The sequence below is a fragment of the Saccoglossus kowalevskii genome, chromosome 18 (assembly GCF_978046115.1).
Source record: "Saccoglossus kowalevskii chromosome 18, keSacKowa6.1, whole genome shotgun sequence".
In the NCBI taxonomy this organism is placed as follows: domain Eukaryota; kingdom Metazoa; phylum Hemichordata; class Enteropneusta; family Harrimaniidae; genus Saccoglossus; species Saccoglossus kowalevskii.
The window spans coordinates 13,450,246-13,476,541 of NC_140658.1; the positions used below are offsets into that span (position 1 = coordinate 13,450,246).

The following is a 26,296-nucleotide window of genomic DNA, read 5'->3' on the forward strand; positions in this document are numbered from 1 at the left end:
TTAAGGTAAAGCCCGTGGGAAGAACAGGGGGAAAACGAGCATTCTCCGTGAGCATACTACAATAAAACCTGCACACCTTTTGATACTTTAAGGTAGAAGTCTACTCATAAAGAAAATACCAAGATTGTATTCTTTTTGCAACAAATTATACTCGCTGTCAGTCGGCCGACTTTTAACTGTGACCACGGAGCACTGTGAGCCTTATATCAGCGTCTTACCCGCAATTTTACCTTGTGGTAAAAGTAAAATTGTCAGCCGACTAGAATCAGCCGTCTACCGTCGGTTATGGAAGGCCGAGTATTTTATGTGTAAAAAGTTACATTCATATTTATAAATTACATATTTATATTCACAAAACCTTGTAGAATCTCCATGTGTGGTTATGAAACCTTCATTTGTGTTAATATTTGTATTTGTGAAATTTTTATTTGTATTTGTAAAAATTCAATTCGTATTCGTAATACAAATGTGCAAAGCCAAATGAAGTGATCCTGTAAATGTGTGTAATGCTATCGTGCATTTTTCTTTACATCTGTTGGCTGTAGCTCAGGATTGTTTGCGATAGAAAAAAATCGATTGATTAGAAAGACGCAAATGTTGCGTACACACGAGCTGAATAGTTGATGTATCAACATTACCTTTGAATAGATGCAATTCACTTACCATGAACTGATTTATGCAGACACTCATATTTCCATTTTCAATGAACTCACTTACCACGATCTAATATGTGCATTTGCATTTATTATATATTTCAATTTCAGCCAGTCAGTCAGTCAGTCAGTCAGTCAGTCAGTCAGTCAGTCAGCCAGTCAGCCAGTCAGCCAGTCAGCCAGTCAACTAACTCGTGCTTTTCATAAGTCAAAATTACATGTTGTCTACATTTACATTTTTACATTGTGGCCTGATTCGTGATGTCAAAATGCATGTAATCGTTAATTTGATTTTCAGTTGCATACTAATAACAAAAAAGGAAGAAAAGTTGAAAAAGACATTGTTAAAATTAATTGAAATGTTGTAATCGTCGAAAACCGGAAATGTTCGTTGAAAACTTACGTGAACAGTTGATATGTATAAATTTGGAAAGCCTGAAAATCAACAACTTGTCGAAAAGACGTATTAGCTGTCTGCAACTGAAAGTAGTTAAAGCGGGGGATTCGTCACCTGCGCACGTGTCAGATGACCATAGAGCGTCATTGTTTACAAACAAGCGCCTACCCATGAGCCTTTGCGTTTTATAGAATAGATTAAGAACATAAACATAGCGTCCCATGATTCTTTGGTGCAATCCCTGGGTTTGAAAGATTCCCCTTTATTTTGTGAGGTCAGTAATGAGAAAAAAGTATTCACAATGTTTAAATTTAGCGAATTTGAGGTTGTAGGGATATTTACTATAATACAATACGTTTAATTGTTATTTTTGCATATTCGCTGGATTCTAATAGTGAAAGGTTTAATTAGAAGGTAGAAAGTTGCCAAAGTACTTGTAGTCGTTATTTTTAATTACAGTCAAAGCAATTTCCACCACTTTAAGTGAAGTGAAAACATATGTGCTCATTTACTTTTTCTGTGAAATGATTTTTTTTTGACTGTCGACAGTTCTCGGGCCTAATAAAGAGTCACTTATTTTCAAACGCTGTAGGTGTTATAACAAAATGCCGAAGGCATTTTTCAAGCGAGGGCCATAAGGTCCGAGAGACTGTTATAGCATATAAACGCCCTCATGTGGCATTACGTGGAAATTGCCCGGTGACGTTCCTGTTGAGACTTGTCACCCAGATTCAAACTTTAAAAGAATTCCCCGGACATGATTAGTACTCCAGTTCAATAGATACCATGAACTAATAGATTATGTTTACTGGAGTGTTTTAACGGCAGCTGTGTGTTTACAAATCTATGTGGTAAGGTCTAAAAAGTAGCGTTTTGGCTCAGCGTGGACCACCAACAAAGTGCGGGTCAATCTTTTGTGTTCCTTGTTGACGAATTGATTAAAACCTGCTGTCACATATTTTAGGGAAATGGCCTGAAGAAACTTGTACACTGAGCGTGTAAACATTTTATTGTTCACACACAAACCATTGTTTTACGTTATATAGTCATCATTTCAATTTTCAATGAACTTCTCCCACTATATTTTTTTTATCAAAATCCATCCATATATGACCATGAACTTTTTATTTCTTATTTATTCCTTTTATTTATTTTTTATGTAACAATTTTTTTTTAAAAAACACAATTTAATGTATGCTAACCCTTTACAAAGTATCTGACTCAATGCAATGCTCAATTGACACCTTAAAGGTACTGATGTATCAATTTCTTCTTTTCTTCAGATATAGCCTATATACTATAAAATGTATTATGAAACACGTTATGCCAGCACGATAACGACAGATACGACTGCTGATTGGCGGTATAAGACCCATGTAACCAAAGCATGTGAAATATGTACTGAATCAGATATTACATCTAGTGACACTCGGGATTGTGAACAGGAGGTTCGTGTTCATGGATCTGGGAATTTTGTCTCGCTTGGCTGATAACACTTACACGTAGAGATACAAGATTCGACCCAAAGGAATACACATTAGTTCATTACAGATAGTTCAGTTTTATTCACCCATTTCTCTCCTTCATTCCCCATCTAACAAAAGGTTACAAACTCTTTATTTTAAAAGCCAAGTCTCCAAGGCGTGACAAGGTAAACATGCGATCAGCCAAGCACCACCCTCGTTGGCACGATCACGTGATTACCGGGGATGTGTCTCACGGTTAAAGCCTTGCAAAGTTGGCACTACTAAATATAATAAGTAAACAATCTATTTATCAAATTCCTGGAATATATGTTTATACCCTTATTCTTTACCCTAAACATGAAAGTTGTTGATTATAAACAATGGTGCAACGGCGTCGATGTGAACCGAATGTGCAAACGTAAAGTCGCTATCATAACACCGTGTTGCTATTTAAACTCTGCTAACTACATCCATCCAAACATCTTATAATTGTAACTATATTGTGCAGTATAAGTCCAGCTTTATTCACCCATTTCTCTCCTTCTCTTCCTCCCCCCTCTCTCTCCTCTTACAGAAGGTTACACAATCTCTATCTTAACTATCTTAAAAGTCAAGTCTCCAAGGCGTGACAGGATAAACATGCGATCAGCCAATCACCACCCTCGTTGGCACGATCACGTGATTACCAGGGATGTGTCTCACTGTTAAAGCCTTGCAAACTTGCCACTACTAAATATAATAAGTAAACAATCTAGTTATCAAATTCCTGGAATATATGTTTATACCTTTATTCTTTACCCTAAACATGAAAGTTGTTGATTCTAAACAATAGTGCAACGGCGTCGGTGTGAACCGAATGTGCAAACGTAAAGTCGCTATCATAACACCGTGATGATATTTAAACTCAGCTAACTACATCCATCCAAACATCTTATAATTGTAACTATATTGTGCAGTATAAGTCCAGCTTTATTCACCCATTTCTCTCCTTCTCTTCCTCTCCCTCTCTCTCTCTCCTCTTACAGAAGGTTACACAATCTCTATCTTAACTATCTTAAAAGTCAAGTCTCCAAGGCGTGACAGGGTAAACATGCGATCAGCCAATCACCACCGTCGTTGGCACGATCACGTGATTACAAGGCATGTGTCTCTCTGTTAAAGCCTTGCAAAGTTGCCACTACTAAATATAATAAGTAAACAATCTAGTTATCAAATTCCTGGAATATATGTTTATACCCTTATTCTTTACCCTAAACATGAAAGTTGTTGATTCCATACAATAGTGCAACAGCGTCGGTGTGAACCGAATGTGCAAACGTAAAGTCGCTATCATAACACCGTGATGATATTTAAACTCAGCTAACTACATCCATCCAAACATCTTATAATTCTAACTATATTGTGCATGCATACACTATTAAAGAATGACAAAAACATTATATAATATACGTTATAAGACACAAATCATCGTTAAACTAAGAAGTAATGATTTCATTCTCGTGATTTAACTCTGAGTTTAATACCATTCGGTGGAGACACCTTAGGTTGGTTACCAAACACAGGAGGATTCTGTAAATGAAAAATAAATAAATAAATAAATAAATAAATAAATAAATAAATAAATAAATAAATAAATAAATAATCCATTGTATTTACAGTTTGAACGTTGTTTTTATTCCATTTGATTGTGTGTGTTTATATTTTGCACTTTTCTCTCTGCAAGCGCCATGAATTTTTGTCTTGTTTTAATTATAATTATGTCTGCATTAACACTATTTTCAATTGTCTCTGACAAAATCTAATTCATTGATTTTCATTGCAAAAGTAAACATAAATGTCATGAAAATTTGTCCATAACCATTTTAGTTATACCTAAAATGGTGACGAATCATCCAAAAATCCATATCTTCATAGCAATTGGACCAACTCTCCCAAACATATAATCGAGTGGTTCATGTTTCAATAAATGTAACCCTACTTATGTATTTTATGAAATGTTGACGATAAACGTTTTAGGTTTGAATGATTTAACAACCAAAATGGCAATAAAATCCTGACCTCTTCCAAAATCTAAATACAATTATACTATTAGTCTTTATATTAAAAGAAACCCTCTCTTGACAATAATTAAATATAAAATATAATTTATAGAACAAACCACGCCAGCTAAAATATAACCGCCTAAGTGGGGGAAATAGATATATTCCTTATCACGTGGTATGTACCTCAGTTTCTGCACAGGGTTCAAAGGTGAACTTCTGCAGTACACGAACCAATCCAATTTTTGCTTCAATCAATGCAAATCTCATACCAATACAGTTACGAGGTCCAGCACCAAACGGTATCCAGGCATATGGATGTCGCTTCTCTTTCTCTTCTTTAGTGAATCTATAATGAAGAAGTATGTGAAAGAATAATTTCATTACTAGTTTATTTAAAGCAGGAGGGTCGTCACCTGCGCACGCGCGGGAATTGACTTCCAAGCGATGATAACAACACACGCTAAGAACGCAAAGGCTCATGGGTAGACGCTTGTTTGTAAACAATGACACGCTAGACCACCTGACACATGCGTAGGTGACGATTCCCCCGCTTTGATGACGTTCAAGTTTTGTTCAGACATCACAATTGGATAAATATAAGTACACGCAAATTACGAGCCTATATCTAACAATATGCATTCCAGAAGAAACGTTTTGGTTATAGAAAAATGGTGGCTCGAAACAGCGTGTTGTTGAACGCAAACAAACATTGCATGATCACAACTCAAATATAATTTGTCATTCCCTCACGCGTACAGCACGTTGAAAGACCAAATGAAAATAATATACTATTTTTGTAAATTTGTTTATACAAACCTTTCTGGGATGAACTTCTCTGGATCTGGATAATTGTCTGGATCATGATGGATGACATAAGGAGAGATGACCACAGTCATTTCTTTGGGGATATTTATTCCATTAATATTAACGTCTTGGTTGCATTCGCGAATCAGTCTATGAGTACAAGTTAAAGAAAAGAACATATAATAGGAACACAGTTATCGTCACTCAGGTAATGCAATATTCCTAGTAATGCAACTGTAATGAGCATAATCTTCAGAGCTCCCATTTCGCAGAATTAACTAATATGCTTCTCAAATTAATGTCACATAGCCAAAATGTAATCGGCTGGTTCTGAAATATGGAAATATCATAAATCCCAACGTTTCATAGATGATTTTAAAAATTGTCAAATGGTTGCTACTATAAATATCACTACATACCTGCGATGAGGGGGAAATATTCTGAATGTCTCTGAAATTACCATATCCAAATAGTTCATCTTGCTGACTGCCTCAAATCCAACAGTGTCATAGTTACACATGACCTCATCAATTTCTCTCTGTAACTTCTCTTGCGTTTCCGGATTGGTTGCCAAATTATAGCACACCAATGACATCGCGGCGTGGATACTTCCATATCCAGCAACCAGGAAGACAATAGACTGATGTAATAAGATGAGATCATTCATTAGGTAGTAGCATGACTGGCGAGCATACTGATGACTGATGACTTGGTTAATTAGTGATTTGAAAGTTTAGAAACACCATTGAATTTTAGATAGAACACTAGTTCAAGAGTGTAGAAGTATGTAAGGTTTGTGAAATAAAGTATTTAGGGAAGAGAAGAGAAGAGAAGGAAATGCAGATGCAGGATATAAAAAGAGATATATAATATATATAATAAACCTGAGCCAACAAAATATTTCTCGTGAAGTCATCTTCTGGATCACCATGTTTTACCAAAATATCATTCAGGCCATCGTTTTAGACAGAAATATGATTCATCGTGCTGATTCTTTTAGTTACGAAGAAGATGGAATAGGAATTTGTGTTCAACGTACCTGTGCAATTATTTCATCCTTACTTAATCTCTTACACGAATTAACTGAAGATGTCATGTCATCTTTAATGTATTCCTCTCCGTTCTCGCCTTTATCATCAGCATTCTCTTCATCTTCCTTGCTCTTTACATATTCATCATATACATCGTGGGCATTTAACATGAGTTGTAAGAAGTCAACTCTCTGAAAAAAGTTTACATTATAATACATTATAATATTAGTACAGTAATACGACAAAGCAATTCACAGGTCATGTAGAACTATTATGCAAGGCAGGCCGCTACGTTACCTGATTCGTTTATCAGATTTAATATCACTGAAATGGATCTTAATATCACTTACCTCGCTAGCATCCTCGTCACTTTCTCTCAACTTTATAGCCTGCTCAATAACGTCAGTAAAATAGCTAATAGTTTTTTTCGGAATAAATGGAATCTTAAACAAGTTCAGGAGTGGAGTAAGAAATGGGAAGAAAACTGGAAAAAAAGACAATATAGGAGACTGTTAAGCTCTTTTAATATTGCGATATTATTGATGTCTATAATTGCTTTATTCCAAGTACAGTGCAAGACTAAACTAAATATTCCAGGGATGTTTTAAACCTAGGTGAATTAACAACCCCCATATATGTACTTACACACAATAGCAAACACCGGGTGGAACACACCAGTTTTGAATACCGCTTTGGCGTTTTCCACAAATGGATGTTTTGGTTGCGATTGCGAACTAACATCTACCCCAAATCCAGCACTTGCAATAGTGTCCATAACATAACCACCAAACAAACTGAAAGATAACCATGTATGTATCTTTTCAAAATACTGTTAAAATGGTACCTATACTGTTTGCAAACTTTAGTTGAAAGGCCTTTTAATTTTGAAATCAGAAATGAGAAATATTTTCCCATTAATCGATCAAGTGATTATCGTCTTTATTGAAACACATTCTGCAATATGTCGAATTCGGGTGCGTGCCAAATAAAACAAACTTAGAAAGTACAATGATATTCATGAGCAAATTTGTTGTCACATATAAATCCTTCTAGATTTTCTGAGTGGCATATTTGCTGTCCATGGACAAATAAAAAGGCTAGTGTGCATGCATAGAATTCTTATAATTATTTTGTGAAATGGTTATTGTCGAACGGTAAATCGCGTGTACGTTTCAATGACTTGATGATAAAACTAAATTTCAATTGCAAATAAATCATTAATTTTCTGATAGATTTTCGCAATACATCTTACAACTGATAAATCCCACAGTTTATATTTCTTTATGTGAAGTGTGACATTTTCTATTTTCTTATTTGGAGGGTCAGCTGAAACAATTTGCATTTCTGTATTTGCAGTGTCATATAAGACAGTCTGTGTCCAGTATTTAGATTGTGACAATTTGTGTCCAGTTTGTATTTATTCCTTCGGAGAGTAATTGTTTGAATTCAGTATTGTAAGTGTATTGTAACTAAGTGCGACAATTTGCATTTCCTTATTTGGTGTTTGACAGTTTGATTTATTTAATCTGTGTGTGACAATTTGTATTCCCTTATTTGGTGTGTAACAATTTGCATTTCCTTATTTGGTGTTTGTCAGTTTGATTTCCTTATTTGGTGCGTGACAATTTGCATTTTCTTTTTTGGTGTGTGACAATTTGCATTTCCTTACTTGGGGTGTGACAGTATACCTTTCCTCAACTTTGCAAGTTTCTGTTAAATTAAAATCTCTTTGCTGGAATAATCTTTCACATTATAAATTATGATTGTGAAACCATACATCGATTAAATATGTACTTTTATATTAACAATATGAATTTGATTTCATAGTGACAATACTTACTCTTTACACTCTACTATCTTTCCTTCTTTGCAATGTGCCTCCATGTTTTTTATTAACTCATCGGAACATCTGCTGATGAGAGGAGACATCTGAAAAATTATAGTAAAGGTTTAATGTAGCTGAAGGTACATATGCAGATTCGCGAGCACTTAAGACCTGTACTGATTTTATTATTATATTAATATATTTATTTAAACCCCTTTGTATATACACTGTTAACATTTCGGAGCCCTACTACATATGAACCTTATTACAAGTTCAATTTTAAAATACTGTTAGTGAAATCAACTAATCATTGTAAAATTACAAATTAACGAAATGACTCTTGTTTAAAAACTGTTGACACAATTAAGACGCTGTATTTAACGATTATTCGGTGCCAACTTGGGCACGCTTGTAAAGCCTAGTCACAAATATATATATATTGTGAAGTATTATATTCTGTCAAACAAATTTTTTAATCCAACGACGTTAACACTTATTTGGTTAGGTGTACATCACAACACTTACCAGTGACATTTTGGAGCGACTGAAAGAAGGGGTCAGCGTTTTCCGTACAACCTTCCAACGCTCATAATCAAGATGTAATAACTCTGAATCCATTGGTTTGCTATTTAGACGATGGTTCTGGAAGAAACCATAGCAATTCCATGATATAGTTGGCGTGTTATTGCAAACGATTTAAGGTTAGTCCGCACCAAAACCAACTCGCCCGAACAACAAAATGTATATAATCGTCACGGCCACGTACTTCTAATGCATACATGTAATCATTTTGCAATTTTGTTGGACGGGGTTTGCGGGGATTTCACTAGACATTTTTTTTACTTATTGCAGGTATACCTGTCCAGGAGTAACGTTAGTTCATTTCAATAAACGGAATGAATGATTGTTGATGAGTTCGGTAACGTCAAAAATAAAGTATTTGAATAGGTAATAAACAGACTGCTGATTAACTTTAAAAATCATAGGCGTGTGGAGTGCTGATATATACGTTCAGTTTGAAAACGTATTGAAATGACCCACAAATCAAGGTCGTCATCGACACTTTTACATCGAAATCGACAACACCGATACCGTAAGATCGAAATCACCAGTGTTTGAAATCGAACTCGTATTCGTCGAGTTGGTTTTGTGCGATTTGGTTTACGTGCGACTTTTTTCGGTACCCATTGCATCTTTGAGATAATAACGGCGAGAATATATTCATTAAATTTTTCTTGACAAGAGTGGGAAATATTACCTCACTTGCCAACAATAACACTATGATTTTAATAGACCATTTTCAGTTCACTGCGAGAATCACGCGTTATGCGTGAAATCGAACGTAATAACAGCTGTACACATTTGATGATAGACAATTTCGATTAAGTAAGGGCATCCGAAAGCAATATTCCTCTGTCGAAGATCGGCCGGTCGATGTGAGCTACGAAATAAAGAAATTCTAGTTCAAATTCAAATCGTTCGATTTTTGCGACAGACGTTCGACGCGCGTCTTTCATGCATCTCGCGAGATCTCGCAGTTGAACGGAAAGTCACCTATTATAATACCACGTAGCAATGAACGTTGTATACGGTACTGTAAATAAATCTTATTCAGAAATATTCAAAAAAAAATCGCGCGTTACACGAGTCCGCCATTGTTGCCACTTTAAGCGCAGCTCCGGCTAGTGCTATTTTTCAACTTCATCGATTCTGCTCTAGATTTCCCAGCGTGGTAAGTATATCGATTTTCAGTTGTGCACGTTCTGCAGAGGAATTTTCCTACATATTCCTCTGGGCATTTTGTTTTAATTAGCTCACGTTTATTACTCAATGCATGTCCGATGCCATAACATACGGGTCACTTGGACTGCTACAGATGAATGACATATTCGAATGCGTTACTCCAGAAAGTGATTTTAACTCGTTTTGGGGATTTGTTATACGCTCTCTTTCCTATGGCGCTGAGCACTCGACAATTTTCGTGAATATACTCATGTTAATGTATTCTATTTCAACCGGATAAATGAAAACACAAAGCAATTAATCGCGGAGGATATATGCCGAAGCGTAGGTGCATCATTGTAATTTTTTCTAAAGAAAAGCTCGGCTAAATTATCACTGGTTTTCCGGCGCTTTCACATCACACGCACAAACCTTTCTTATTTGATCGGACCATAAGAAAGGCAGTAATCGATCTCATTCGAATTCATAAATTTAGCAAATGTGTTTGTGTAATCACGTGGCAATTATTGTCAGGCCCAAACCAAGGACTGTATGAATGCTACTTTAGACCACTCATATTATCTTCCGCAAATGGCTGTTCATGGCCACACCCTTCGATCTGGGCCAATAACAGCGACTCGGGAACAATAATTATATATAACAGGCGAGGCTAATAACATTACATTACATTCAAGTTCGGTGCATTCATAAAGCTTTAACTTTACTTATACAAACTGAAAGCTGTTGTAGCCCACTTCTGTGTACAGGTTTGCGACGCAAATTTATTGAGTGTGCATCCAGCTTGTGATTACCTTTCTGTTCTTGAACGACGAAAAGTGTTTTACACATATCTGTTTGCACATCTCAGGGTCCGTGACGAGTAACGTTGGACTACGTCCTTCATAGATTCTGAATTATAAATTTACAAAAAGAAGGAATATAAATACAAGAACATATCAACTTAAATTTTATTTGAGATTTGTTGTAATCTTTGCATCATAAGATCAGATTGATACACAATTTATATAATTATTTCAACAGACAATATAATATGAACCATCAATATTTTTCATGACATTTACTTTGACTAGTTGCAAATACATACTTCGATTGGTTATTTTGTATCATGACGTATGACTTGAATAATAATAAAATAATTTCCAAATATATACAAATATGCAAATACAGACATACCCGCACACTTTTCCGTACTTCTTTGTCCATTCTAAGTGCTTAACTACCACTTCCTGGCAGAACAAATAATTATAAGCAATCAATATCGAGTTGTAATGTAAAATACAATATTCCATGATTAAATTTAGGACATAGAGGACGTCTGATCCTCTGTACAAAACAATAAGATGTCTGTATTGTCTAAAAATGACCCTTACCTTTCTATACTCTAATATGTTGCCTATCAGTGCCCATGGTGTCGGACCACGGACTCCCATTTTCTTGAAAGTAGAGAATGTCCATGTTGAGTACCTGCCAGAAGAACGAACATATATTTCAATATATTTTCATGTGACGTTCAATGATGAAAATCTGACACTGTCACATGAATCCCCATGACATACATATTGTGTTAAATTGTCTTGGGGTAATGTAAAAGGCCAAAAAACTACACCTGAATCTAAAACCTCCCCTTTTGCAATTAATATTAAAGACATTCCTATACAAGGTGAGGATATGGATGTTTATAAAAAGCGTTTTGAAATATTTGCTAATTGGTTCCAATGGAGCCAAGATGTATGGGGGTCGCATTTAATGGGTGCGATTGTCAGGTAAAGCATATATATTGCATTAGATGTTGAGCAGACTAAGAATTGGGCGAGCGTGAAATGTAAAAGTATACCATCTTACCGAGGAAGGATTAAAAGACAATTCAGACAATCTAGACTTGCTAAGTTTTAAAACAAATACCCAATTTATTCAGCTAAAGCATTATTTGGCGCTACGATGGGTTGAACCGTCAGTTATTGAAAATACAGTGGATGCACTAATGGATTTAATTGCACAAGAGCAGTATCTATGCACTTGCAATTATGAAGTTGCAATGTAAGTCGGAGAGAGTGCCCGCAATACTGTGGGTGAGATGGCTTCCTGCGTTGATCGCTGTGATGAAAATCGACAGTACACTGGTATTCACAATACATCTACACATGTACAAACAACGTTGGGTTGCTGGTGTGATAAGTTGGGTCATGTGAAGACCAAATCCTGGTCAATGGATGAAGGTAAACATCTTGGCTGTTTGGTGCACTATCAATATTTTTAGGTGATTGGAAGGTATGCGTATCAAATGAATTACCGGCGGTAATTCGTGCAAATCGCGCCCAGGTCAACCTCATACTTGTGATACCCATTAGAAGAGCGCATTGGATTGTGGAAAAATCAATATTTATAAACACAAATTTCCCACAAATATATATATCATAACTGTGGTCGATTGTGCAATCCGTGCAACAGAAGTTGTAGCTGAAGCATTGTTTGTTAGGAATCCCGGAACTAGTATTTACAGACCAGGGTATACAGTTTGTGAGTGATGTGATTGGGGAGGTGAGGTGAGTAGGCTGTTGTCAATTAAGGAGCTGACTACTACTCATAATCACTCACAATGCAATGTTCTGCTACATTGTTTTAGTGCCACTTAAAAGGACATGTTTACTGAATAACAAAACGAATTGGGATTGGTGTATATCACCTATATTGTTTGCATACTGTGAGCCATTTCAGGCTGGCTCAGGCTTCTCACTTTTTGAACTAGTGTGCGGTAAGGACTGTGGACAGAGGAGGCTACCAATCCAGATGCCATCCCCCAATAAGACTATGTACTTAACATGATAATTGTTTGAAATCCCCCTGGCCGATAGCACAGCAGGAAGTTAAATGAGAGATATAGATTGCATTTTGACAAAGAAACGTTGGTGACCAGGTTTTGCTTTTGTTGCCCACTTCTGTAGGTGAACTGCGTATGCAATGGCAAGGGCCATATGAAATTAAAGAGCGAGTAGGGCAGGTGGACTATCGCATAGACACAAATGGTAAACTGAAATTATACTATACCAACATATTAAAAAAGTATGAGAGAAAGACCTTGAATACATGTGAGAAACATTTTATTTTATTACGCACACACAAGTAGATGAGTTGTTAACATGCATATCCACAGACCAGATCAAGCAGATGATGGTTTAAGTGTCGGTCTCCAGACATAATTTGCAACTCCTTTGATAGACAAAAAATAGTCATTAAGGAGGTGAAAGATATGTTAAATATGGGCGTCATAGAACGGTCTGATTCATCCTTATCACGCTCTTATTGTCCTGATTAGGAAAGGCGCTGTTTGGTGACATCATTCTGTATATTGAGAGGCCTATAATCACACTGAATAATCCCAAACTGCAATAGTTCCAAGAAATAAGAATTCTTTTTGTACCATTGCACACTTTCTAGGGACATGGACAGCAATAACAAATACAAAATGACAAAGCAATGTACATTTGGTAGCAATACAATATTGCTGCTTTGACCTGATGTTTTCTCCAATTATATTTCATTAAAATCTCCAAAGTTAAATTATCCCAATTTATTATCACCAAATTTCAGTGTACACAATTACAATCCAGGTCTAAATCATATATTACTTACAGATATAGTAGAGATCCCACTATTCCAAGAATCAAACTTATGGGGGATGATATGAGAGACGACAAAAGCAGCTCCATCACTTAGTGCTTATTCTGTTGCTCCACCTATAAGACAAATTATCTGCGATGAAATTTTACATTCCTTCAATACAAATTTAAAGATGGGCATATTCTGCAACATTAACCACCTTACATTTTATAACAATTATTTCTAAAAACCACCAGACTAAAGACAAAAGGCGTTGCTCCCCTCGAATGTGAAAAGCATTAGCTATTATTAGAAATATGGCATAAAAGTACATTTTGGGTGGATGTAAGCAGTGTCTAAATGGTGTACCATGGAAAATGACCGGACGTGTTTCACCTCGTCACACTTTTGAGTATTAAAAATAAATATTTGTTATGTATAAGTGCTGCACGTAGGAAGTGTAAATAGCAATTCATTTGACAAGTCTAAAACGTTTGTTCAAATAAACTGCCACTAGGCTATAATATATGTGGCAAATCAGTTGATTTATTTGTTTGAACAATTAAAGTTTAAACCATATGGATAAGGGCTATCACTGTTTGACAACAGAATTTTGCAATAATACTGAAATTAGCATATTTGAAAACTATTCATAAATTCAATAAACAAATGGCCATAGTCTACATCACGACTGTAGATACACCATAGATTCATCGTGTGGGTTATGTATATCTAATATATAAAATAGTGATACCACAAAACAACATGCATAATATCTAAATATTTCCTAAAGTGACTGTGATATCCGACATGGTTTGTAATGTAAAAAAAAGAAAATTAGTTCTTAATATATAAACATATTATTATAGAAAAAACGCCAGAACGTATACATTTGCTAACTTACAGGTAATTCTGGATGTAGAGTGTGGCTTTCCTTCCCAGGTCTGGCAGACAGTGATATCTAAAAAATGGTGTGCTGTGTAACTAATATATATTTGTATTGCATATACCAGCAAAAATCAGAAATTGTGCGTATTCAAAATGGTAAAAAACAGGAAATGACCGGATGTGTTGAATATAATTAAAAACACTTTTTTTTTCTATTTGTAAATTAAATTAAATTAATTACTGGAACTTAAGTATGGAATGTGAATTGAGACCTGTTTGAAGCAGTCATTGACATTTCTGGCCATTTAAAGTGTAACTAGAATATGATTTGTGTGATCAGTCATTTTATTTATGGGTTGTAGGGGAGCAGAGGTCTGGCTTTTGTCAATCTGTACATTGAAGGTGCGATCTAAAAATGAATTCTGGCGATAAAAACTGTGAAATGCCCTAAATATTGATTATAAATCGGGTTTTGAAATAGACGACAAACGCCCATTTTGCATGGCGTTATTTCGTTATTTTGAATAGGACAGTGCCGACTCCTTTGGACCGAGAGTAGAAGAGCGAGAACATTTTTTATGTTTTTTTTATTGAAATAACGGTGCCAAAGTCATGTCGGCCCGGTAACATTTGACATCAAAATTGAGTCATGATCAGTGGCTGGTCTCGATCTGTGAAAGGTTTTTCACAAACCAGTCCCTCTGTGATAGTAAAAACGAGCCACATGCCACGACAAAATCAAACAGAGATGGACATTTATAAATAATTTATTCCACATCAGAAAAAAACAAAGTGTCAAATTTAGGTGTTGCCGTAAATATTTGGCGACGGGTCGAGGAACAGTTGGAAATTCATGATTCCGAGAAGACCTCAGGTTCTGAAAATTATCTACCTTCGTCTGGCTTACCGTATTTTCTCAACTTGCAAAAAAAGCTGATTGGCCGTGTACCCCACTGTATCTCAGTCTATTTTATTCTTTTTGAACTGAGGTCAAATCCTCTTTGTCAACATATAGCGATGCTGCTCGAGTCTACATCAGGTTAGTAGATACGCCATAGATACATCATGTGGGTTATGTATATCTAATATATTAAATAGTGATACCACAAAACAACATGCATAATATCTAAAAAAAAAATATCCGAAAGTTATCTCTCTGGCAAACTGTGATGTACGACATGGTTTGTAATGTTTGTAATAAAAAACATCTTTCCCCTAGGAATACCAGTTATCAATATATGAATATACTGCTTTAGAAAAACGATAGAACGTATAAATTGGCTAACCTACAGGTAAATCTGGATCTAGGGTGTGGTTGTTCTTCCTAGTCTGCTCGACAGTAATATCTAAAAATAGTTAGTTTGCTGTGTAACTAATATATATTTGTATTGCATATACCAGCAAAAATCAGAAAATGTGCCAGGGTTCTCCCCAGCAGACAGAGAGTGCTGGACGGTATGAATATTCACTCATTAATATGCATGAACTAATTAATATTCAAAATGGCCACATACTGGCAAGAAGACAGGTCATATGTATTGATATTTATTATACAGTATGAAACATCACAACACAACACAGGATAAATAATACACAAACAAATCATCTTTGAAGACATGATGCATAACTAATTGAAAGCACAAAATATTTACAACAGTTACAATATGAAATCATATTACTATTTGTTGATGTTAATTCGTTTTTTTAAAACTAATGTTTTATGAAGTCAGCCAAAATAAAATAATGTTTCAAAAAAGTACTATAACTTATTTTCTGTATTTTTTTACTGCTGGAAATTTTATGTTTGTATTTTTTGTTCTTTTGGACGTGGCAATATAAAATTTATGTTGTCGCACAAACGTTCGGTTCATTAAAAAACTTGCATGAATGTGCGTCATCGGCGCCAAAAAGCAAGATGATCAAATGTAATAAAATCTACATAATAGAAGATTTTCGATCTGCAGTTAACAGTTTCTAGCAAAAATAATAGCATTATGTATAAAAATACATACTTAAAAAATAATTTTCATTCGAATCGAAAGTTTGTTGATATTTGCTTCGTTGAAAACAGCTATGACCTGGAAACAGTTAATTTTACTGTGTGCATCCTGATACTACGTAACGATGATTTTGATTGGACAAAGCCACGCATTGACGCGAAAAACAACCAATCAGAATGTTTGATCCAAGAAGAACACAAGTGAATTTATTTCCTCCACTTAAGATGCGAGTTGAAAGCATGGCCGTTTCACCGGGGTTTTTAAATCGTGATTTAAAGAAAATTCAACTTTAAATAGTGACATACGTCAAAATATAAACATTCACATCTTTAATCAAGCATTCGTCTGGACTTCTTGGTGATCAACAATGTCTGTGATGGTACGTCGGCTGTGCTGGTCGTTTACCAATCATGCATGGCTGCCTTTGTTCCGCTCGGCGGTGACGATGTTGCCGCTACAAGTCATGGCGTTAACTTGGTTTTAACCATTGACCTTATATTTTGACGAATGGTTTTACCGATATCGATTTTATATATTTGACGTCACCCTGGCAGTAAAAATATGGGTACGGCAATCCACTTTTCTATGCGTTACCGCCGTGCTAAAATAAGGTTCCACACTTAGTAGTGTCGATTGCCACTGGGCGTCTTACGTCGCCAACTCTTTGAGTTGAGTTTCACGCCTATTGTTTTTTTTAATTGGTGACACAACCCAAGCTTTGATTATCCACTCTCTCGAACATTCTTTTGTCTCTCAGAGCGTTTGTTGCGTCCTGGACAAAATCAATAGTGCCGGACGGCAGCCATGTGTGCCGGTCGCTAATTCTGAGTGCCGGACGGCGCCGTCCACCGCCGTCCAGCGTGGGGAGAACCCTGATGTGCGTATTCAAAATGGTAAAAATCAGGAAAAGCCCGAATCTGTCTGGCATCTTGAATATAATTGTATATTAAATTGACAATAAATGAAATTAGTTACTGGAATTTAAGTACGGAATGTGAATTGAAACATATTTGAAGCAGTCATTGACATTTCTGGCCATATAAATTGTAACTAGAATATGATTTGTGTGGTCAGTCATTTTATTTATGGGTTGTAGGGGAGCAGAGGTCTGGCTTTTGTCAATCTGTACATTGAATGTGCGATCTAAAAATGAATTCTGGCGATAACAACTGTGAAATGCCCTAAATATTGATTATAAATCGGGTTTTGAAGTAGACGACAAACGCCCATTTTGCATGGCGTTATTTCGTTATTTTGAATAGGACAATGCCGACTCCTTTGGACCGAGAGTAAAGAAGCGAGAACAATTTTTATGTTTTTTTATTGAAATAACGGTGCCAAAGTCATGTCGGCCCGGTAACATTTGACATCAAAATTGAGTCATGATCTGTGGCTGGCCTCGATCTGTGAAAGGTTTTTCACAAACCAGTTCCTCTGTGATAGTAAAAACGAGCCACATGCCACGACAAAATCAAACAGAGATGGACATTTATAAATAATTTATTCCGCATCAGAAAAAAACAAAGTGTACAATTTTGATGTTGCCGTAAAGATTTGGCGACGGGTCGAGGAACAGTTGGAAATTCATGATTCCGAGAAGACCTCCGGTTCTGAAAATTATCTACCTTCGTCTGGCTTACCGTATTTTCTGAACTTGCAAAAAAAGCTGATTGGCCGTGTACCCCACTGTATCTCAGTCTATTTTATTCTTTTTGAACTGAGGTCAAATCCTCTTTGTCAACATATAGCGATGCTGCTCGAGTCTACATCAGGTTAGTAGATACGCCATAGATACATCATGTGGGTTATGTATATCTAATATATTAAATAGTGATACCACAAAACAACATGCATAATATCTAAAAAAAAAAATATCCGAAAGTTATCTCTCTGGCAAACTGTGATGTACGACATGGTTTGTAATGTTTGTAATAAAAAACATCTTTCCCCTAGGAATACCAGTTATCAATATATGAATATACTGCTTTAGAAAAACGATAGAACGTATAAATTGGCTAACCTACAGGTAAATCTGGATCTAGGGTGTGGTTGTTCTTCCTAGTCTGCTCGACAGTAATATCTAAAAATAGTTAGTTTGCTGTGTAACTAATATATATTTGTATTGCATATACCAGCAAAAATCAGAAAATGTGCGTATTCAAAATGGTAAAAATCAGGAAAAGCCCGAATCTGTCTGGCATCTTGAATATAATTGTATATTAAATTGACAATAAATGAAATTAGTTACTGGAATTTAAGTACGGAATGTGAATTGAAACATATTTGAAGCAGTCATTGACATTTCTGGCCATATAAATTGTAACTAGAATATGATTTGTGTGATCAGTCATTTTATTTATGGGTTGTAGGGGAGCAGAGGTCTGGCTTTTGTCAATCTGTACATTGAATGTGCGATCTAAAAATGAATTCTGGCGATAACAACTGTGAAATGCCCTAAATATTGATTATAAATCGGGTTTTGAAGTAGACGACAAACGCCCATTTTGCATGGCGTTATTTCGTTATTTTGAATAGGACAATGCCGACTCCTTTGGACCGAGAGTAAAGTAGCGAGAACAATTTTTATGTTTTTTTTATTGAAATAACGGTGCCAAAGTCATGTCGGCCCGGTAACATTTGACATCAAAATTGAGTCATGATCAGTGGCTGGTCTCGATCTGTGAAAGGTTTTTCACAAACCAGTCCCTCTGTGATAGTAAAAACGAGCCACATGCCACGACAAAATCAAACAGAGATGGACATTTATAAATAATTTATTCCGCATCAGAAAAAAACAAAGTGTCAAATTTAGGTGTTGCCGTAAATATTTGGCGACGGGTCGAGGAACAGTTGGAAATTCATGATTCCGAGAAGACCTCCGGTTCTGAAAATTATCTACCTTCGTCTGGCTTACCGTATTTTCTCAACTTGCAAAAAAAGCTGATTGGCCGTGTACCCCACTGTATCTCAGTCTATTTTTTTCTTTTTGAACTTAGGTCAAATCCTCTTTGTCAAAATATAGCGATTCTGCTCGAGTCTACATCAGGTTAGTAGATACGCCATAGATACATCATGTGGGTTATGTATATCTAATATATAAAATAGTGATACCACAAAACAGCATGCATAATATCTAAAAAAAAAAATATCCGAAAGTTATCTCTTTGGCAAACTGTGATGTCCGACATGGTTTGTAATGTTTGTAATAAAAACATCTTTCCCCCAGGAATACCAGTTATCAATATATGAATATACTGCTTTAGAAAAACGATAGAACTTATAATTTGGCTAACCTACAGGTAAATCTGGATCTAGGGAGTGGTTTTTCTTCCTGGTCTGTGTAACGTATTGACAACCCCGTATAACAATGCCTGGGTAATAGGGAGCAAGTAAGACTAGATACAACCCGTTTCAATGCTAAAGTACAAGTCATTTATTTATAGCAATGACCATGACTCATGCGCCAGATGGCAGGAACAGATACGATGTTTACATATCAGATAACAACATTACATCTCTCTTTATCTTAATAAAAGTTCAACACGTTTCGCATTTCAGTTTCTAGAGTCTACATTGTTCCAAAACTCAACTCGTGGTTGCTTGCTAACTAGACTGTAAAAATGTTCGAAAGAATACAAAGTTTAAAACAACAAAACTAACTATGAGATAAGGATAGACTTTTCCTTTCTCGATATACTAAGTCTGGAGGTTTATTCTGCTCCATCACAATGACTTAAGTACTTCCTATGATGCTAATTATCTATACTATCTGACTGTTACTTTATTTCATTTTTCCCATCCCAAGTATTTTGGGGGATTGCGTTGTCTAGTCGGGTATCTCATTTCTGGTGCCATGGGCGATCGTGGGATAACATTGGTACAGGAGAAATGTTCTCTTCATCCTCAGAGTTGGCAGTATCTCGATCGCTGACGCGGTGATCAATTTCAACTTCAGGTATTAATTTGAAGAATGACGAATTGCGCGTAATATTGTGTGCACCGCGTTTAGCTTTTATCATACTTCCTTTCTGTACTGTGACCTCATATGGCTTAGCGAGAAACAGCGTTTCCAGTTTTCCTCTTTTTGTGTTTTTAACGAGAACGGAATCACCGACTCTTATTTCCGACTTTTTCGCATTTCGGCTCTTATCTGCGTATTTCTTCATCTTTTGTTTTGAAGTTTTATCCCGAAGTTGTATTTTCCCCCGCTTCTTAGAAGTATTGAAATTCGGCAACTTTATGTTTATTGGACGTTGAAATACCTCTGTAGCTGGGCATATACCAGTAGTGCTGTGTGGTGTCGCACGATAATTTCTCAGAAATGTGTACATTTCGTGTTTCCACGACTTCCCTTCAACTTGCGCTGTGCGGATGGCTTTTCCTAGCGTTCTCATCATTTGTTCCGCCTCTCCGTTTGCCTGTGGCCATAGGGGAGTAACTTTACGGTGTTTAAAACCAAGATGTCTTGCAAAGTCTCTAAACTCGTGGCCCTGGAATGGCGTTCCATTGTCTGATGTTGCGATTTCAGGGATACCATATTCCGAGAATACTTTGTCGAGTATCGGAATTACGATTCGCGATGAAGTAGATCGTATTATTTCAACAACAACAAATCTGGAATAGTTATCTATTATCACGAGTAAATAATCTCCGCTGGGGAACGGCCCACAGAAGTCCATCGACACGTGTTGCCATGCGTAGTTAGGAAGTGATGTCATTTGTAACGGTTCGCGCCTATTTTGTGGTGTGGCAGCTTGACAGGCTAAACAGGTTTTGATTTTATTTTCCACCAGCTTGTCAATGTTGGGAAAATAAACTTGTTCTCTCAGTAATCTTTTCGTTTTGACTACACCCTGGTGTCCTTCGTGGGCAAGACTAACTGTCCGCTCTTGTAACGATTTCGGAATGATAATTCCTGATCCGCGTAAAATTAGATCTTGAGTTGACACCAGTGTTAGAGATTCTCTTTCTTTTTGCAGCATTTCGAAAGAAATTCGGTCGATGTCTGTAGAATCGATGTCTGAAGAATTCGTGTGGTCGTACCATCTACCAGTTTTAATCGCCATGGTTACGGCTTGCAGTGTAGGATCAGATTTCGTTTCTTCTTTGATTTCATCCAAGGTTAGCGCCGTGGGTGCTGCATGACCAGCGATAAAGTTGATATATTCTTCAGTGACTTTCTCTTGTCTCCTGTTTGGCGTGCTTTTCGTGTTCAGGTGTCTCGACATGTAATCAGCTGGATTGTCTTTTCCCGGCCTATACACGATCTTGAATAAATAGTCTTGTAGCCGTAGAGCCCATCTCTTGATTCTGGCTGGTGGTTTAGCATTTGGGTTGTTGTAGAGACGCTCTAGCGGGTTGTGATCGGTTACTATGGTTACAGGTTTGCCATATACGTATAAATGATAATGCTCACAAGCCCATACAACAGCTAACGCCTCGCGTTCTGTCTGAGAATATCTCTGTTCGACTGGAGTAAGTGATCTGCTCGCGTAACACAGAACTCGTGGTGCGTCTTCATCACCATTTTTCTGAGTGAGCATTGCTCTTCGACCAACAGGGCTTGCGTCTACTACGATTTCAGTGTCTTTATTCGGATCAAAGTATGCCATGAATGAATTACATGTTAATTGATCTTTGATCGTGTTGAGCACATTACGATGAGTACTCGACCATTCCCATACCGCGTCTTTTATGGTTAATAATCGAAGGGGTTGCGTAATAGTCGCTAGGTCGGGTATAAATCGTGAGAAATATGTTACCATACCGAGTAAACTTCTCACCTCAGTTGCGTTTGTTGGGGCTTCGGCATTCTTGACAGCCGCGACTTTATCTGGGTCTGGTGACATACCTTCCACTGAAAATCGATGACCGTAAAATATGAGATTTGATTTGTTGAATTCACATTTTCGTTTGTTTAGAGTAAGTTTTCTTTCGCGTAGTCGTTGGAATACAGCTTTCAGACTGTTTTGATGGTCTTCCTGCGTTTTGCCGTGTATGAGTATATCATCGCTAATGTTCTTTGCGCCTGGTATACCCTCGATTGATTGTCTAATAGCGTTTTGGAATATTTCTGATGCCGATGATATTCCAAAATTGAGTCGCTTATAACGGCGTAGACCAACGTGTGTACTAAACGTAGTAATGTACCTCGATGCCGGTGTTAGCTCGAGTTGATGATAGCCTTGATTCAGATCAAGTTTGGAAAACACTATGGAGTTGTTCAGATCTTGAATGATTTCATCAGTCGTCGGCATGATGTGTCTCTCGCGTTTGATGGCTTCATTCGCGCGTCTCATGTCAACACATATCCGTATATCGTCTGGATTCTTTGGTTTAGGAACAACAACAATTGGCGATATCCATGGTGTTGCTTCGTCGACCTTTTCGATTATGTTGGCGGCTTCCATTTCTGCAATTTTCTTTTCGACTTTTTCGCGAATATGAAACGGAATGCGACGATGCGGTTGGGCTACAGGCTGAACAGTCTCGTCTATGTGTAGCTTTACTTGGAAATCTGTCATTTTGCCTAGGCCTGTGAATAAATCAGTATATTCGCTCACTAGCTTGCCTGTTGCAGTCTGTCTCCCGACTTGTTTAATTATTTGTATGAGTCCCAAATCTTCTGCTGTCTGAAAACTTAGTAGCGATTCCCCGAAATTACCGTTGCGCTTGACGACATGAATTAATATATTCGATAGCAATTTTCTTCCAGTATTCGTTTTACATTTGATGTCTGTCCGGAATTCGCCTAGGGTTTCGATTGGATATTGACTCTTGTATGGAAATACTTTTGTATAAGTCTGTCTCAACTTGACTTTCCCGTTAAGCTTTTCAAAGTCACTTTCATCCATTATGTTGATCGCTGCACCAGTATCAATTAAGAATTTAATTTTCTTACCGTGAATTGTGATGTCAGCTGTTGGAAACTTTGCCTTGGTTGCGTGAATAGTTTCTGTGCGTATACCGAATACGTATATCGCTTGGTCGGTGTCTTGGCTGGACTCACTACTCGAATCTGTGTCAGCGTCCACTCGCCTTATAGATCGTTTTGGTCTGCGGTCTCTTTCCTTGTTTGGTTTGGATCTGCAAACTTTGGCAAAATGTCCATCTTTCCCGCATAATTTACATTTCTTGCCTTTTGCCGGGCACGGACCGTCATGAGGATAATCGCCCCCACCAAAGTAGCATAATCGAGAGGTTGATCGCGATTCATTGACGGCTACCCGTTTTGGTTTTCCACGTTTATTATGTTTAGACTTGAAGCCTCGGCTAACTGCGTTGACTGTTGATGCATGCAGGTTGCCCTCGATGTCCGCAGCCTGAGACTCAGAGACTTCCATCGTTCTGGCAAAGTTTAACAAGTCTTCTAGCTTCATGTCTTCTCTCAATGCTCGCCGTCTTAGTCTTTGCGACGTACAGTGTTCAATGATCTGTGTGCAAACTTCCTCGTTAGGGTTGGCATAATTGCAGTTTGCCACAAGAAGTTGTAACCGGGCGTGGTACTGATCCATCGACTCACCATCTTTTTGCTTTGCTTGACGAAACACGTGTTTTTCGTACGCTTTCGTTCGTTTTGGAGCAAAACGTTTGTTGAGAGCTTCGATGAGTTTCTTGACATCGTCTTCTTCGCCGGTGTCTGGGAGTGCTTTGATTTCACGTCGTACTTCTTTCCCTGCGTAGTGGATAAGTAGAGCTCGTTTTCTCTTGGTGCTCGTGATGTCACACGCGATCATCAGGATTTGAAATCCTTCCAACCATTCCTCCCACCTTTTTCCACAGGTGCTAGGTTCCTCGTGGACTTGGAATGGTTCATAGTGAGGGACGCTTTCGGACGCCATGAGTTCCTGAATCCGTCGTCGCCAATGTAACGTATTGACAACCCCGTATAACAATGCCTGGGTAATAGGGAGCAAGTAAGACTGGATACAACCCGTTTCAATGCTAAAGTACAAGTGATTTATTTATAGCAATGACCATGACTCATGCGCCGATGGCAGGAACAGATACGATGTTTACATATCAGATAACAACATTACATCCTGCTCGACAGTAATATCTAAAAATAGTTTGCTGTGTAACTAATATATATTTGTATTGCATATACCAGCAAAAATCAGAAAATGTGCGTATTCAAAATGGTAAAAATCAGGAAAAGCCCGAATGTGTCTGGCATCTTGAATATAATTGTATATTAAATTGACAATAAATGAAATTAGTTACTGGAATTTAAGTACGGAATGTGAATGTGTGTTTGAAGCAGTCATTGACATTTTTGGCCATATAAAGTGTAACTAGGATATGATTTGTGTGATCAGTCATTTTATTTATGGGTTATAACAGAGGTCTGGCTTTTATCACTCTGTATATTGAATGTGAGATCTACGAATGAATTCTGGCAATATAAACTGCAAAATGCCCTAAAGAATCGGGTTGTGAATTAGACGACAAACGCACATTTTGCATGGCGATATCTGGCATCTAGGGTCTAGTTAATGACGTCAATGGCTAAAGAATTAAGTTTTTTATCGTACATTGAACTTTTGATGTTGTCCCTAAATGCTGAACTACACTTCAAATTTATGCCACTTAATATAGTTCGCGAAGGGAACTTGAACTGTTACGTGAGTACTTATTTGAGTAATTGATCTGATTTTAGCGAATGAAATGTAATATTTTATTTTATTTTGTGGAATTGGGATGGATGTGTGGAAGAGAAACAAACAGCTTTAAAGCAAATTAGTCTATGTTAATTTATCATACATATGTAATGTGAATTGACTGAGTTTCAAAAAATGCTGATGGAGCGGGACTGTGTTCCATTTATATATAGGGTCGCTCCCTCCTTTCAGTAATGATTATCGAAATATTTACGTGAACAGGGAAATGCTGACTGCTTGGGTGCGAGAGTAGAGAGGCGAGAAAATGTTGATGTAGTTTTTATTAAAATAGCGGTGCCAGGTTTCCAACACTCAAATTACTGAACATGATAACCATGAATTGGTCAATGTTTGTCTTGTCTCGGCTTGAAAGACAGATGTCGCCACCGACGCACCTTAAACTCAGCATGAAAAAAACAATGAAGATCGACATTCAAAACAAATTATTATCTGGACACGGTCGATAGGCATTTTAAATTTTCGAAATTATCGTCGAAAGACGAGATATTCACAAACATATTGTAATACCAAACATACGCAAATACACGAAGAGGTGTAAAGTTATGTTTTATGTGAGGCACATCGTGAAGAGTCAACAATCAGGAAAAGAAATCAAGAAATTACATCGATGTATTTTGCAAATCAGACAATCATACCGTACTTGTGTTGATGCATTATTGTGGCAGTACGTAACGTTACAATATTGTTTAAAATAACATTTTGCATCCTAAACAAGGTAAAAAGGTCAGATTGAGTGCATATATAGATAGTTAAAAACTAAATATATTTGATTCTTTGACGGTTATTCGACGGCTGTAGAAACATGAATAGAATAGATACGTGTATAGACAGCAATATGGCTACACCATGTATGTCTAATAATAGTGATACCACAAAAGAACATGCATGATATCTAAAAATATCCTAAATTTATCTCTCTAGCATACTGTGATTTTCGACATGGTTTCTAATGTAAAAACAACAACATTTTTCGCGAGGAAAACCGGTTATTAAAATATGAATATATTGATTTAGAAAAACGCCAGAACGTATAAATTGGCTAACTTACAAGTAAGTCAGGATCTAGAGTGTGGCTCTCCTTCCCAGGTCTGGTAGACTGTGATATCGAAAAATGGTTTGCTGTGTAAATAATATATATTTTTAATGCAGGTATTCGAAATGGTGACAAA

At 36.8% G+C, this 26,296-nt stretch overlaps 1 protein-coding gene across 2 annotated transcripts; it reads right to left on the reverse strand.

The window, feature by feature from the left end:
* Positions 1-2,591: 2,591 nt before the first annotated feature.
* Positions 2,592-26,280, reverse strand: LOC144353155 (cytochrome P450 3A8-like). Of its 2 annotated transcripts, XM_085492794.1 has the most exons (15): positions 15,354-15,411; positions 14,463-14,519; positions 13,592-13,695; positions 11,332-11,425; positions 11,135-11,187; positions 10,753-10,849; positions 8,744-8,860; positions 8,234-8,322; positions 7,039-7,187; positions 6,744-6,877; positions 6,402-6,584; positions 5,782-6,002; positions 5,375-5,512; positions 4,742-4,904; positions 2,592-4,085 (listed from the first exon to the last, which is right to left on the reverse strand). In XM_085492794.1, the coding sequence occupies exons 3-15, from the start codon at positions 13,666-13,668 to the stop codon at positions 4,008-4,010; spliced, it is 1,593 nt and encodes a 530-aa protein (XP_085348920.1). In that variant the 5' UTR covers positions 13,669-13,695; positions 14,463-14,519; positions 15,354-15,411; the 3' UTR covers positions 2,592-4,007. The 2 variants fall into 2 exon arrangements, with proteins under 2 accessions (XP_085348920.1, XP_085348919.1); XM_085492793.1 differs by lacking the exons at positions 14,463-14,519; positions 15,354-15,411 and adding an exon at positions 26,176-26,280.
* Positions 26,281-26,296: the final 16 nt, after the last annotated feature.